General features: G+C 48.6%; 1 protein-coding gene across 1 annotated transcript in view; it reads right to left on the bottom strand.

The window, feature by feature from the left end:
* Positions 1-14,132, bottom strand: part of CROT (Carnitine O-octanoyltransferase) — a 74,507-nt gene that overhangs the window by 28,299 nt on the left and 32,076 nt on the right. Inside the window, exons 4-7 of the mRNA XM_089545972.1 lie at positions 4,791-4,915; positions 3,741-3,958; positions 1,330-1,443; positions 955-1,056 (exon numbers count right to left, since the gene is read on the bottom strand). Of these exons, the coding sequence (XP_089402098.1) occupies positions 955-1,056; positions 1,330-1,443; positions 3,741-3,958; positions 4,791-4,915 (559 nt within the window). The remainder of the gene's footprint in view (positions 1-954; positions 1,057-1,329; positions 1,444-3,740; positions 3,959-4,790; positions 4,916-14,132) is intronic.

Raw genomic sequence — 14,132 nt, 5'->3', positions numbered from 1 at the left:
CAAAGCACACATGAGCACTGGCTGCCATTTTGGCCTTGTTCTGTTCTCGTGCGGTGGCGTGAGCACATTCGCAGCAGTGAAGTTTTCGTGCGTGGTTTTTATCACCAACACCATGGCACCAAACAGGCGGTGCCATTATAGTGCCGCCTTCAAGCGGAAAGTTATACTCGCTGCAGAGCAGTCGTCAAATCTTCAAGCCGGGCGGGACTTCGGCGGCTGATCCCGGGCTGGCGTTGCATATGTCACCTCGCCCAAACGCCAGCCCGGGATCAGCCTGAGCGGGTTCCTGGCAATAAATGTCGTTTGCGTGCTGTACCTCTTGTTCGCAGTTGTTTTTTCGGCCGGCCTACAATCGAGGTAAGTTTTTTTTTTTTCTGTGGCCTTCAACTTTCGGGTCTCGGCTTAGAATCGTGGCCGGCCTAGATTCGAGTAAATAATACGGTATTACATCAAAAGTACTTTCAATGTGGTTACCAGCAAAAACTGACGCTGGTTCCAAACTTTCTGTATTCTACACTTTGATAAAATAAGAATTTTATCTGGCTTGACAAGTAATGTCATAACACCAGACTACACTTTTAAGTACACACCTAGAACCTGCATGAAGCAGTACTTGTTTATTCAAGATGCTCGCATAATTTGTCATGCACTGTCATCTGGTCAAATGCACTGTTGCGACACTTGTACTTATTATGTCTTAAAAACAATTTTGTGAATAATTTTTGACAATCCTAATGCCACACATGATGGCATAATAACACACTTGTTTTCAGCAGGAAACAAAAAATTCTATGTGTAAAAACTGAAAATTGCCACCACAGCATCACACACTTTTCTGAAAAGCTTTTGCTACGCTCCTGAGGTACATTTCCCCATGCACGCATACACACTGAAAATAGTAAAGCATGCGAAATTCATCAGAGAACTTTTTTTTTTCTGTCAACACATACTTACATCAGCAGATGAGCCCAGAGTGAGGTTTTTGAAAACAATAAACGAATACGACTTGTCTACCCAACGATTTGTACAGTCACCCTTCAGGCACTCAGTCATCACCTGCACAAGCAAAAGTCAAATTTATTTGTTAAAGAAACAAATTGTGAAGTTCAGAAATGGTCACTAACAAATAAATGTGCGCCTATAGGAACGATGGACCAGCAAAAGCGGCTCTACAACTGCGCAGCAAAAGAAAGAAGCAAGATGCACGCAAGCTTGTGGCTCCGAACTATTTTGGTTTGTCCTCCCTGCTGCAACATCTCAATTCTCAATTACTATTTTATTGGTGAAATACATCCATAAATGCAAAAGAATAAAAAAAGACCAAGTTACCTCTTTTCTATTGGTGGGTGAAGCATCATCCATGACAATCGCAAACATTGAATCTTCAATCAGGCGGAGGGAACGCTCATTGTCGGGATGCAGTTCAAGCAGGACTCTCCGGTTCTGTAATGCACAGTTGAAAGGTTGAGAAAAAAATTAGTGCATCGAAGAAGTCCTGGAACACAATTGATTATTTTCAATTTTCACACATGCTTACTAATGAGAATGGCACAAATCTTAGACCTGCCGCCATTTGCATGCAAGATAGTACATCTTGACTGCACAGAATGCAAGGACGCTTTTCATAAAGACAAGAGAACAAGTATGACTTCCTCTGCTGACTGATTATACTAGCTTGTCGCTCATACCCGAGGGACAAAGCACTAGAAGAACAGCGTCTTTTTTTTTCACAGTGCAGCTGTCAAGCATCTGTTTCAGCGTTTCATGCCCTAGTAGTAGTATTAGTGGTAGTAGTAGTATGTCGTAGTGGTTGGCCTAACCGGTGGGTGTGTTGCCATGGTAACTACTCAGAGGGTGGCTACAGTGGAAGGAAAAGGGTATGGCAAGAGTGCAGGAAGGCAAAACAAAGTGTGGTTACCACGGGAACCATCCAGAAGGTGGTAATTATGGAAGGAAGAAGGTATGGCGGAAGCAGAGGAATCCCCCAACCGGAGGACGGTTACTACAGAAGAAGGGTAGGAAGGCATAACCAGAAGGTGATTACTATGGGAACTGCCCAGAAGGTGGTTACTGTGAAAGCAGGAGGATGTGGCGAGAGCAGAGGAATCCCCAACGCAAAGAGTGTTACCGCGAAAGCAGAAGGGTTACTATGGGAGGAGGAGGGCAAGGCGAGAGAGTAGAAATGCTTAACAAGAAGGTGGTTGCCATGGCAACCATCTGGAGGGTGGTGGACTGTATAGCAGACAGTAGAGCAGAGAGCAGAGGGTGGTGGACTGTTGAGCAGTGGAATGTACAGGAGACTTAGTCGAAAAGCTAACCAGAAAACTAGAGAGAGGTCTAAAACTTCACAGATGTGAAGTTGCTCTCAGATTCTCTACCACAACATAATGTAAAATACAAGGTGTTTCACCTAAGAATTCACACAGTTTTTAAAAGAATAGCCTTTTGGGTTAGAAAAGCGCATTTTTTTTTGGCATAGCATTGTCAGCGGTGCAGTATGTCAGAATACAGTTAAGGTGTGCTAACTAGTAGTCTGGTCAACTAATACTGAATAGTTAACTTCTCAACTATTACTGTTGGGCTCCTTAATTATTGGGAGGAGTGTAGCCCACCATAAGAAATATCCATATGCTTTTAGAATTTAGAAAACGCAGTTAACCCTCGGCGCTGTGGCACAACAAATTTTGACTACATCACGCCAAAATACATGCGCTTTCCAGAAGCTTACGGGCAAAGCAACCTCTCCAGTGCAAGCAACTCATCGAAATGGCCAAAATAAAAATGGCTAGCGAATTAAAAGTAATGCACTAGCTACTAGGAGGACTTCGCATGAAAGGGCAATTAAAGGGACACTGAGGAGAAATTGAAGTTGGCTTGTATCGACAGAATACCAGCTCCTGATTACAAAAACGCCACTCATATTGACAACAAAGCTCTTGTAACGTAGAAAAGAGCAAGAACCAAAATACAGGTATCGCCGCCACAGGCCAAACTCGCAAGTACAAGCGTCATGACGTCATATAACAAAACAGTGTTGCTGGAACCAATGGTTCTAGCAACGCTAGGACACGAGAAGCACAAATCACTGAGGCGCAGCTAATGCATGCGCAAATCTCCTTGACGTCGCCAGATGGCGCCACGTGCCGGGCAGCTACGCGCTCGCCTGAAGCATCGGGACCAATCAGCGCCTGCTCGCCGGCGTTAGGCGGGCTCCCGGTATTCCGCTAGCGGTATCAAGGTACACGGTATGCTAAAGGTGTCTATTTGCGAGAACTTCGTTGACGACTTCGAGAACGAGATCCATCGTAACGCTCGCAAAACGCCTGTGCAAACGTAAGCGAAGCGACTGTAGCGACGGCCGCAATAGCCGATAGATGCCTTCAACGTGCGGCCGGCGGTAGCTTTCTTTTCGGCTGCTGCTAGGCCGCACTGCTGGCAGCCAGAAATCACGGAGTCTGCATCACGTCATGTTTCACGTCACTTAGTCCTCTGTCGTCATAGCCGAATCCCAAGTTTGAATCACAGCGGCGGGAAAAACCTTTTCAACTTCGAATCCAAATTTCTTAGAAATAAATGCATTTTTCGCTGCCGGCCAAGTGGCAACAAAGCCATGACATGCCGAACTATCGGATTTTGCTATAAAAAATATATTAATAGTGCTCTCCTCAGTGTCCCTTTAATGCTAACACGAGTATCATGAGGCTCGCCCAATAAGCGGAATGTGCCTGTTGGAAACTGACCTGAGCCCAGCTGTCTCTGTCGCCATGAGTGAGGGTGCCCACGCCGGCTCCTGGTCCCATCCGCGTGCACATGTCGTTGATACGATCCAGCTGGGTGGCAATCTCGGCCGTCGTGAGCGGCTCCCGTCGATCGTTGAGTACATCGAATGAGAACACGCGGCCGCTCTGCAGCACCACAACGTGGGTGGGAGACTCGCCTGCGTAGCTCTCCTCCGCCTCTGAAATGGTGGACGCCAAGACCTTTTTGTCAACTTGACACTGAAAGTTCTCTACCAGAAGCGACTAAAGGTCAGTGTGAACGTGGATGCTAGAAAGGGCGATGCAAGCTTCCAGCTACACAAAATGCACCTGTAGTAGGACACAATTAAAAAAAAATTGGCAGGTGAAAAAAAACCAAGGCCGGCTAACCAACCAGAGCATCGAACGATGAAGCACTTTAAACAAGCCAGAGAAACAAAAGTTCTTGGGCTTATAATTTTGTCTTGTGGCTATACAGCTTGTTTTTTTAGGTGACAAAAGTAACTTTAACAATGGACTATATTTCCTTATGTGGGCAGAGCTCCACTTTTGTTTTTAATTTGAAAGACTACAAAAGCGACGATGGACAGAGGTACTTTGAACATACCCAACGCGAGCTCTGCGCTTTATCTATACCAAGTATTTTTCTGTTTGTCGTCGCTTTTGCGCTCTTTCATATTTAAAAATGCATACACACCAACTAGCTCAGTATGCCACCCTTTTATGCTCCTTCAGGGCAATGGAGTGCTCTTTGCCACATCTTCATCCCCTCATCCTCCAATCAGGAGTGCCCACAAGGCTTAAACGCCTTTCTACAGGGTGAGGGAGATGTCTAACTGCCTCTCTGGGCTGTTGCAACTCGGTTCAAATGTGCTTCCTCCACGATAGCATGAGTTGCACAAAACAGTACACCCAGAAATACTGCAACGCCCATGGAGTATGCGGACCTTGGCCTCGGACTAGTATAGTTGGGCTTTGCAAAATTTCTGAGTTAATTTGCTTGTCTTCAATCGGAGCGTGATGACAACTCACCTGTGAGAAATTTGCTGACGAGCACGTCTTTGCCTTCGGCTGGAACCCTGGTTGTGTTGAAGAACCTCCTGAACTGGTGCATCGTCCACGGAATCTTGCGGAATGACTGCGGCTTTAGCCTCTCCCTGCAGACACAAGGACAGTGTTTCGAGGCTCTCTCTATGTGCCAGTTGATGAGATTTTAATGCAGAAATCCACTGTAGGGATTGCAAGCCATATTTTCGGGCCCCCAACAGTTTTAGTGAGGAAGCAGTGCAACAGTCACTCTGCGAAAACGCCGATCTGGGAGGTCGAAGTCTCTGCGACGGCACCACCACTCCCCCATACACCCTCGATCCACCTGTGCCCACCCCAACCCCAGACACCTTCACCGTCCACAAGGCTTCCATCTACTAGAAGTTCAGGCAGCTGTGGAACGAAAAAGCGAATTCAACGAGTTCAACGAATTCAAAACGAATTCAAAAGGTATAGTGGGAAAGCCCACCAGAAGCACCAGCCACCTCCTCACCGTACACCCCTAGGTAGGCGACTAACCACCCACCCACCACAACCCTCGGTCCACCTCCCCACGACTACCCTCCAGAAGCACCACCCACTTCTGCCAACCTTCAACCTCCAGAAAATTCTGTCCCGAGTGTCAAGCCTCGACTTGGAGTAAAATCATTCATTAGAGTAAAAGCATCCTAGTAATCATGGAGGGTAAATCCAGCCACTTTCGAAAGAATTGTAGCATCAGATGCCTGATTGTCCCGGGCTTTTTTCTTTTTTCATCCCCACTACCGAGCTCACCTCCAAAAGCAATAAACAATACACGTCTTTAAAAGTAAACAATATACACACACACGGCCACGTTTACTAAGCGCATACACGGTCACAAAGGCCGGAGGACAGGCTAACAATGTTATCCACGAGAGCATAGCAGAAACAAAAGAAGTTGAAGAAAACCACGGTGATAGAATACAGGAGCTTCGCCAGATGGGTCATACATGAGGATGCACTGCTGCAGCAGTTGCACTCTGTGTTCTGTGTGTGCATCAGCCATTTCGCTTTTCCACTAGAATGGGAACACGGCTAAATTTTGAAACCTGCACTCATCACAGTGAACGCACGTTTACCTAGTGTTACGTCCGGTCAGCCGTAGTAGGCCTACGGCACGGGTTTTAACTAAAAGACTCTGACATCAATGGCATATGTCGTTCTGGAACAGTTGCAGCTGCATGCCCAGTTCATGCGCTGGTGTGCAAGCCCTCGACACCATACCTAACTATAGGTGACCTAGGTGGAGCGGCAGGTGGGCTTTCCAAGTCTTGTGACCTTGTGACGTCATCATCTGCTCATTGAATTATAAGCGAACTGTCCACCGTGGCAGGTGGCAGCTCAGTTAATAACTGGTTGCAAGAGGTTGCTCGGGAAGAGCAACCTGGGTCGCACAAGCACCACCAGTGGCAGCACCTGCCATCGCAGGGCAGTGGCGCATCTCTTAGCCACTGTACCACTCTGCCAGGAGTGGTATGAGGACTCTGAGGGATCTATAAATGCAAAGTAGAGAATGGCCAATTCCTCATATATGGGCATCAACCCATTCGCACTATCGTTGCATAGCCTTAACCATTTCACTGCCACTCCCAAGATAACTCGGACGACCACACATGCACCCCCCCCCCACCTCCCCCTTTTCCCGAAACTTGTTTTGGCGTTTTAACTCACTCCCTGCTGCTCGCTCCCATTAATACTCACGTAAAAAAAAGGCAGCTGCAGTTCATCTGCTCTTGAACATGGTTAGAGAGCAAAAGCAATGGCGTATCTGGCAACTGTACGCGGCTTGGCGTCTGTAACGTTGAGTGCGTTCCAACACTGGATAGGCAGTGCGCCCACCCTGCCACCCTGGCAGGTGGCAGTTAATGGGTGATCGCGAGAGTATGCTTACCCAATGACCCCTGTGGCCTACTGCTGCAGTGCCGCGTGTCAGCCACAACGCTGTCAAACGCATGCAGCCCACTCTCTTCCTCTCATCACCCCACATGCCTATAAGCGCGATTCAGGCGTCCACTGACCCAGGGAACCAGTTATGCGCACTTCCTTTCTTTGCTTTATCTGTTGGCAGCATGACATGGGCTTTGGTTATGAAGGTCATCTGACGGTCAAACTTGCGGCCACCGCGAAACTAGCTTTACCTAGCGTAATGAAGCTTTCGCTTAAAAAAAAACGATGCAAGCATGTCGTGCCATTTATGAAGAGGCCCCATAAATTCATTGAACTAGTACGGGTAAATTTTGTAGCGAGAACTACACTACGCTACCCAGTCGAGCATTTCGCCGTGAGCCTGGGAGGCCGATAGTGCGCATGCACGAAACCAAAGAGGAGCAGCGGGTGCGCGGCGCATGACGTCACAGTTCGCAGCCGCCGCGCGAGAAACCGGGCCGGCCCGACTACGCCCGCCGGCGCCGCGAGTGAACGCGCATGCGCGGCAACCGGAGAAAGGCAGCAGAAACGTGGCGCTAGGAGAGGCCCTGACGTCACTTTTTGTGAAGCCCATGGTGAAGCCGCCCCGCAACCGGAAGTTGGCTCGGCTCTCCTCACTATCTTCTTTCTCCACCGAGCTACGGGGCGGGGATCGCGCGCGGCTCGCAAGCGCTTCGTAAAAGAAAGGTATCAAAAAAACCGCGCCGCTCGCCGCTACACTCCTACACCTCCCTCCCCGTAAACACGCACCTAGACACAAACCGGCGCACAGGTGCGGTGAACCTTTTCCGACGCCAGGCGAAGAAAGACGACATTGCGCGTTCTTTGCGCGCCGCTTATAGCTCAGCTCACCATCCTCCTCGGGCTACCGTACACCCGCCGTGTGGCCTTCGAAACGCAGCTCAGTATCGTCGAGAGCGGCTTCATGTTTCTGTACTGTTTGGTGAGGTGCGAAAGTTCGCTGATCAAAACAATCAACGCTTCTTCGCGTGTCGAAGCGCGGTTCCGGAGTGCCACCTTTTCGCGAGATTCATTTCAATGCATCGATCGCTCCGCGTAAAGACACCAAGTTTGCCGAGCAAAATATCAAATGAGGGGTTATTTGCTGCATTTAAAAGCCATCTTAGATGCGTGCGTAGCGTCACGACGCCAGACATGTAGACTTTAACACGCAAGGCCGAACACACCGTGCCGAAAGCCCGTCCACCGCCACCGAGAAACACTCGGGCCCCTAGCAACAACGACGCTAACGACGCCGTACGGCGTTGCTAGTGGCCCGAGTTTTCTTAGCAACAACGACAACGTTGCTAGTGGCCCGACTTCTTGAGCCTAAATTTTGACGTCACTTCCGCCACATTCTCGCCAATGCATTGGGAATACGAAGGGCCTCTCCTTAGTTTTCCTTCCTTCATGGTGGCGCTGAAGCCATAGGCCGTCGGCGTTCATTGTGTTCACTGGAGTTGGCGTTGACAACGTTTTACACTCCGATCATTTTAAAGAAAGGAAGTGCGCATAACTGGCTCCCTGGGTCAGTGGAAGCCTGAATCGCGCTTATAGGTACGCGGGGTGATGGTTCACCGAATACTTTTTCAATGCTTGACATTATAGTCACAACAACAAGCTCGACAACATGCGTAACCAGGGGGGAGCTGTAGCTCTCGCTACGTATATCCTGGCATAGCTGACCTCAGCCACTGCCAATTTTTTAAACAACAGATGCAGCGCATGTTTCTACATCCGAGTTGCTTCGTTTTGGTCTCAGTGCAGCAGCCATGACGAGGCAGCGTCCCAACTGCTCATGATTCCGACTCCAATGAGAGTGACAACGAGGAAGCAGCCCACCTAAGTGCCTTGTCGAGTGATGACAGCGATGAACAGCCCCTGCCACCGAAAAATGCGCGCAGGAAATCCGACAGACGAGATTTCTCCTGGAAGATTTCATGGAGTACAACTATTCTCTATAAAATTAACCTGAATAAAAATGCCTACATGTCCTTGCAGAGCATCCCAGTGCGTTACTAGCATAGAATTTCCAGGAAACTAACATACAAAAAAAATGAAGCCTGCTTGACCTTGAAAACCCAGCCTCGTACTGAAACCGAAGTTGAAACTGAAGTGGTAGAGCAACTAATTTGCATTTGGCCCAAATATGCTAAATCGTCCGTGCTTTCTTTTTTACGTTGACAGCATAATGCTCCTATGGTCATTTGGTGCAAAAGAACTTGAACTGTCGATTTCTAAGGTACACGCATGCCCAGCGGTGGTTGGTCCGCGCCAAAGGCTACCTTTCTTCCAGCAACGTACTTGTGGAACTTTAGCGCTGAAAAACTACTACAAGTCCTTGTACGTTTAGCTGCGCATAGTTTCGCTCTCCTGGTCCCTGCGTCTGGGAAGCGAAAGCGATCAGCGCCTCCCTGCCCCAGTCATCACGCTGCGAAAGGACTGCTCACACGCTGTAAGGTTCACTGAAACATCGTAAGATATTGGCTACTCCTTCCCTTCGTCGTAGTGGGCCAGTACTGCAGCTGCTTGAGGAGCATGTCCTTCACAGGTGCTGAGAAGCCTCATTCCCCCCTTCCCCCTGCAGTGTTGTTCTGGAACAACTCGTAGAGACATCTGACAGTTGTAGCTCATTCTTTCAAGAATCTGCCGTAGAACCCAAGCGTTCCGAGAAACTACTGCAGTGTTTGCTTGCAGGTTGAAGCTGAAGCGTCCAGAATGGCTCGGACTTTCCCCTGTGTTGTGTGAACTCCCCATGCATCAATTCGGTGTCCTACTCGGGCAGCCGGCAACCTCTTCTTTATCAACTCTGTCAGAGAAAAAACAGGCCAGTGGAAGAAACCGAATCCGAAACAAACAAACAAAGCGTTTAGAAAAAGTGCACGTCCTAAGAGATTCCAACTACAACGCAGACTGCGCATCACGTGGCGACAAATATGGAGAAGACCACCACGGTCCATCGCGAGATAGTGGCCGCGGAGCGCGCGCAAGGCGGGCCTCAGCAGTCTGATTTGCACTACGGCGACGGCTGAACAAACATGTGCGGGGATCGAGTATCGCCGGCTGATCACACTTCAGCCAGCGTGGACGGCACCGCCTACTATGGAAGACCGCGGCCCAAGGCTATACCGCCCCTTTCCGCGAATGTGCTGCTTCTCATGCGATAGCTCGGAGCTTCACGCGCTCACAGACAGACCAGAGAGCAAAAACAGTACCTCCAAGGCAATAACAAGGAAATTAGATGTTTTTATAGCCCGTCGAAAATACATCACAAATGTATCGGCAAACGCGCTCTCTGTCACGATCAGCCGCGGAGCGGCAACTAATGCTCTTGCATCGTGCGTGCGCTTAGCAATGAACAGATAGATGTTATCGGCGTTCCCTTTGAATCGGGCCGGTGGCCGGAGCCCCCGCTGCCCGCAAGGGCGCCATTTGTGCACGGAACGCACTAGGAAATAGACTTCACGTGATACGGCGAACACTGTGACGGTGAGCCACGTATAACTTCCACCCTGCACATCAGCGCAGGGTGGCAAGCGTGAGGCCTCTCATCGTGGTCTGTGCCCACCGACAAGGCGGCCGATAAGACGTCCGTGAAACCCACCGATACAATCCATCATATCAGCATAACTACGCCCGCTTCGGGAGAGAGGCTTCTTCCATATCTCTCCAATTGCCCCTGTCCTGTGCCAGCAGCGCCCCCCCCCCCCTCCTCCCCTATCTTTTTTATTTCATCCTTCCGCTGAGCTTTCTGCATGCTGGCCCTCGCCCCCCCCCCCCCCCTCCCCTTTCCCCCTGCTACGTTTGCCTTCTCTTGGAATCCACTCCGTTACCCTTAACGACCATCGGTTATCTTGCTTACGCATTACATGCCCTGCTAATGCCCATTTTGTAGCGTGAGCTACATTGGCCACAGTCGCGGCGTTTCGCGTGCACCCTACGTCGACCATACTGCGCATGCGTGAGGAGCAAGTGACGTCACTGCGCACAGCTGGAGCGCCTCGCCGCTGCTGCCGCCGGCGCAGAGCCATGTGACGTCACTAAGCCACTGCCAACTTTTTTTCCTTGATTTCGTGCTTGTTCCCCCTGACCCACTCTGCTCTCTCCCTTTCTCTTAACGTTAAACCTATCATATTTCCATAGCTCGCTGCGACATCCTCAATTTATGTTCAACCCTTTAAGTCAGCCTCCACCGAGTGTATAGCGGTAAAATACAGCTGTGGTAAACTTTTCTCTTCAAGGATACTGATAAACTGCCATCCAAGATCCGAGAGAACCTGCTAAACGCACTCGACCCTGTTCTGATTCTCCTAGTTCCTTCATTCTCGTGTTCCGTACCTGCAGTCCATACGCGTTTTTAAATAAGACCCAGTATAGACGCGGGTCAGTGCGCCAGAGTTCGAGAACGACTCTGTACCTGCTGAAATGCAACGGCTCGAGAAAACAATTGGACGAAACAGAGTAGACAAGCGCAAGCACGGCGCTCTGCGATGTCTTGGGCAGGAAATTTTACTTTTAGTTGTTTTTTGGCGACCCATCTGTACCGTCCTATAGCACGTACAAACTATAGTTAAAACCGAATTCCTGGTGGTTCTTTGACATTGCAGTAAAAAAGAAAAAAGAAAATAAAAGAAAGCTGGCTGTATAGCGTTCCGGTAAAAAAAAAAAAAAAACGAGGAGAAAGAGGGAGCGCGTAAGAAACGTCAACAAAAGGCGCACACTCGCGAGGTTTTCGCCCAGAACTGAAATGAGCGATACGACTTTCCTGGAAAGCTACGTTTTCGAGTAAGGCACGCTGAGCTTCGCTGCTTATGCCGCCTAAATAAACAATAATAATATAAAAGGTGATTAAAGCACAGGCACGGCCCGTTCGCGTAATGACGGAATGACGTGTGTTGAATGGGAATCCTTCGGTCGGTTTTGGCCGCTAATGATGTAAGAACCTCAGAATTACTCGTGGTGTTAGGTTTATAGAGCTGACGGGTTAATAATAAAAAAAACGACTGCGTCGAAACTTTCCGCCAAAAAAGGAAAGCTAAGTCAAATTGCGACAATCTCTCTTCAGGAAACACGTTCGAGTTTAAGGACGCATTCAAGACACTCGACACGGCACGGTGCTGTTTAGTTCGGCAAGTCGGTTGCTTCAGAGTCGCCATTTTAACAATCCAATCATTTCTTGTTTACATTTGATCGGAACACTAAACTCCTGACGATGCCAGCGCACGAAACATCACTACACAAAAAAAAGCTACAAGGCACACGAACTAGAACAGAACGTGCGAATCCTGCGTCAAGCAGCCGGGCGCTCGCGATTAAGAGTTTGCATTCAACTTGCCTGCCTCGATATTTGCTCCACAGCTTGTTGCCATTATTGCGCGCAAATCGCAGGGTCACGAACAGCACACAGCAAAACTACACGCACAGCTGCAAGAATACAACGTCGCGAGTTTGTATCTCCCTTTCTAGAAAGTAAAAATAGCACCCTATGATAAAAATACTCAGCCGCGCGTTTTCTCAAATTTTAAGTGGGGTCGTGCCTAGTACATCAGAAACAGAGAAGGAACTATGTGCGTCCATCTCTGAAACAAGGCATCGGACGAAATCCGGGCGCAGTTACCAATGCAGACTGAGAGACGACAAGAAAACGTGCATGACTAGTTGATTAGCTCAGGAGCGAGTGCAGTTACCATTAGCGTCAGTGGCCGAAGCAGTCAACTGGGCCCACGTAAGATATACAAAAATCAGTGTGGGCAGAAAAAAAGTAATGAAAATTAAATTGCCCAGCTCTCACGTACCGCAAAGTAATATATACAAACGGCATAATTGATTTAGAGGGTGCATAGTTATGTGAACGACGCCCACCTACTCCCCCTCTTCCGTGCAACCGAAAGAACTTTCATGAGAACAGAGAATATCGGAACGCAGACAGTTTTGGGGCTCAAAATATGCTGCAAAACTTGCACAACGTGTGTTGCAACGTCATCGGTGTTTCCCAGGAGCTCTTTTATGCTAACTTTGAAAGTCACTGCAGACGTAATCTGCCTTCAAAAACAAAAAATGCGCACGCTTAGCCGATACTGCTGTTGCTAGATTCGCTAAGCTACTTGGGTTGGTAGCATAAAACTGACTACATGAGAAGAAAAGCCCGTTATAAACAACTCAGTAAGACAACTGGCATATAACACCGTGCGCGACACACAGTGGTCTTGGGTTCGTCTCCCGCAGGTGGTATGCGGTTGTCTTTTTTAAAGTACTTTCGGTAAAATTATCAGTCATTTAAATAATTACTAAGTTTCCTTCAAACAACATTAAACATGAAACCTGCCCCGACGCATTTCTTCGCTCTCAACATATCTCAACAAGCCGCTCATTTGACTTCTTGTCTGCTCCACAAGTGACGAGACAAAACACACCCACCATCGAAACTACTAATTAAAGCAGAAATTTCACTTCGTTTCCAGGAATTTGGGCTAGGGTTGCTTGCACTAAAACCTACTGGGACACCTTGACGCGGTCCACACGCAAGACAGGCTGTAATATACTTTTCGCAGAGAAAACACACAAGTACAAATTACAAACGCTTCGAAGAGCCCGATAATGACGGGCGATCGACGACGGAAACAGATGAGAAGGGTCCCGACGAAAGGCGAAAAAACAAAATGTGCTTCGATGAGAACCTGTATGGCCAATCTGGCTCCAGGGAATCGCTCCCTAATGGCCGGAAGGGCAGGCCGATTCTCCGCACAATCACGAAGCAGAATGACTTGGGGAGTCGCCGATCGATTGCTGACGATATTTTCGGAACTGCTGCCGATTCCGAAACAAACCAGAAAATGGACGACGCGAAAACACTTAGAAGAAAGAAGAGCGGATTGAGTACGTCAACAGGACCGAGCTCATATAGGACAGCTTCGAGACCCACTGCTGCGAACGTTTTCAACGGTGCAATGAAACTCGCAGCACGAATACGGTACTCGGTAACGCGCTATTACAGTGCCACTGCTGTGGGCATACTTCCTGCGAGTGCATCAAGCTTTGTTGTTTTTATACATTTCAATATGTTTTTATACATTTCAATATTTTTATACATTTCACAGCTGGCGACGCCGGCGCTGTGTTGCTGCGCCACGGCGCGTTTACGATCGCGATCGCAATCGCCCTGAGTTTTAGTACTAAAGAACTACTTACCACGGTTCCAACCAAAAAAGTGGTAGGGTTTTAACGTACTTAAACCGGGTAGACGTGCGAAAGCATGTTTGGCTTGACTGGCTAATGGTTAATTGCTTTGCTGGGTCGTCGGCACGTCTGCATGGCGACAAGACTCAGGTTCAAAGTGCACTAAAGAGGAATCTGAACTCGTCTTTTTACCGCGGGAACTCG

The sequence above is a fragment of the Amblyomma mixtum genome, chromosome 5 (genome assembly GCF_055824585.1).
Source record: "Amblyomma mixtum isolate Tamu chromosome 5, ASM5582458v1, whole genome shotgun sequence".
Classification (NCBI taxonomy): domain Eukaryota; kingdom Metazoa; phylum Arthropoda; class Arachnida; order Ixodida; family Ixodidae; genus Amblyomma; species Amblyomma mixtum.
Note: the sequence above shows the minus strand (reverse complement) of the source record. Positions and strands in the feature narration are given on the sequence as shown.